Source organism: Capsicum annuum, unplaced genomic scaffold (genome assembly GCF_002878395.1).
Source record: "Capsicum annuum cultivar UCD-10X-F1 unplaced genomic scaffold, UCD10Xv1.1 ctg58891, whole genome shotgun sequence".
NCBI lineage: Eukaryota > Viridiplantae > Streptophyta > Magnoliopsida > Solanales > Solanaceae > Capsicum > Capsicum annuum.
The window spans coordinates 1-1,282 of record NW_025867551.1 but is presented as its reverse complement, the minus strand read 5'-3'; the positions used below and the strand labels follow the sequence as shown (position 1 = coordinate 1,282).

At 36.3% G+C, this 1,282-nt stretch overlaps 1 protein-coding gene across 1 annotated transcript; it reads left to right on the top strand.

Annotated features, from left to right (window-relative positions):
* Positions 1-225: 225 nt before the first annotated feature.
* On the top strand, positions 226-1,065 carry LOC124893403 (uncharacterized mitochondrial protein AtMg00810-like). Its single transcript, XM_047404409.1, has one exon. It carries the CDS (start codon positions 226-228, stop codon positions 1,063-1,065), a length of 840 nt encoding a protein of 279 aa, XP_047260365.1.
* Positions 1,066-1,282: the final 217 nt, after the last annotated feature.

Here is a 1,282-nt window from a genome sequence, read left to right as displayed (position 1 = left end):
GTATTTATGGAGCAACCTGATGGCTTTGTCTCTAAGCAGTTTCCAAGTCATGTTTGTCGTTAGAAGAAAGCTCTATATGGCCTCAAGCAAGCACTACGAGCTTGATATGGTAAAGTTGCTCAATACCTTATCTTTTGTGGTTTTAGAGTATCTGATTCAGATTCTAGTTTATTTATAAAATTAGAATCAAATGCATATCTCCTGATATTATTATACATTAATGATATGATAATAACTGGAGATAATAAATTAGAAATTTCTAATCTAAGGAAAGACTTGTCTGTTCGTTTTGAGATGAAAATTTTGGGGCAAATTGGATATTTTCTTGGTCTGGAAGTGGAAAAATCAGATCGAGGCTACTTTGTTTCTCATAAAAGTTGTGCGGAGAGTCTCTTAGAATGTTTCATCATAAGGGAGTCGAAAGAAAAGGCTACTCCAATGGAGCTAAATCTCAAGTTGAAGAAGGATGAAGGCGAGGCTTTGAAGGATGTGATAAAGTTCCGACAACTAGTTGGAAGTTTGATTTATCTGACTATCACAAGGCCAACAATATCTTATTTTGTTGGTGTCGTTTCTCAATTTATGCAAAATCCAACAACTTCTCACTTAAATGTTGCAAAGAGGATTTTGCGCTATGTGAAAGGATCTCTTAGTCATGGACTTTGGTACAAGAGGTGTGATACTTTTTTATTGAGTGGATTTACTGATGCAAATTGCGCAGGTGATACACATGATCGTCGCTCAACTTTAGGTTACTGTTTTAGTACCGGGTCAACAGTGGTGTCTTGGTGCAGCAATGTGCAAATCAAGTGTGACAACGAAAGTGCCATCAAACTTGTGTCAAATCCAGTTTTTCATGCTCGAACGAAACATGTTGAGATCCGACATCACTTTGTTCATGAGAAAGTCTTAAGTGAAGAGATTGAACTGACAACTGTTCGCACCAACTCTCAAGTTGTGGATATATTCACTAAAGCTTTGGAGAAGTCTAAGTTTCAATACTTTCGAGATGCTCTGGGAGTAGTTCATTGTGAGCTTGCACTAAGGGGGAGTGTAACAAATTAGTGCAACTTACTGTCTTATTTAGTTTACTGCATTTACCAGGTCAAAATAATTACTAGGTGAGGTTTGTTCACCTTATAAAGTGGCTCGGAAGTTAATAATTTTAAGAGTAAGTTAGGTGGAATAAAACGTTAAATTTAGGAGTTATATTTGTAGTAGGAGTCTATATATACAGAGTAAAGTTGCTCTGTTTTCTCTTGTAATTTCAGTCGCCATATTT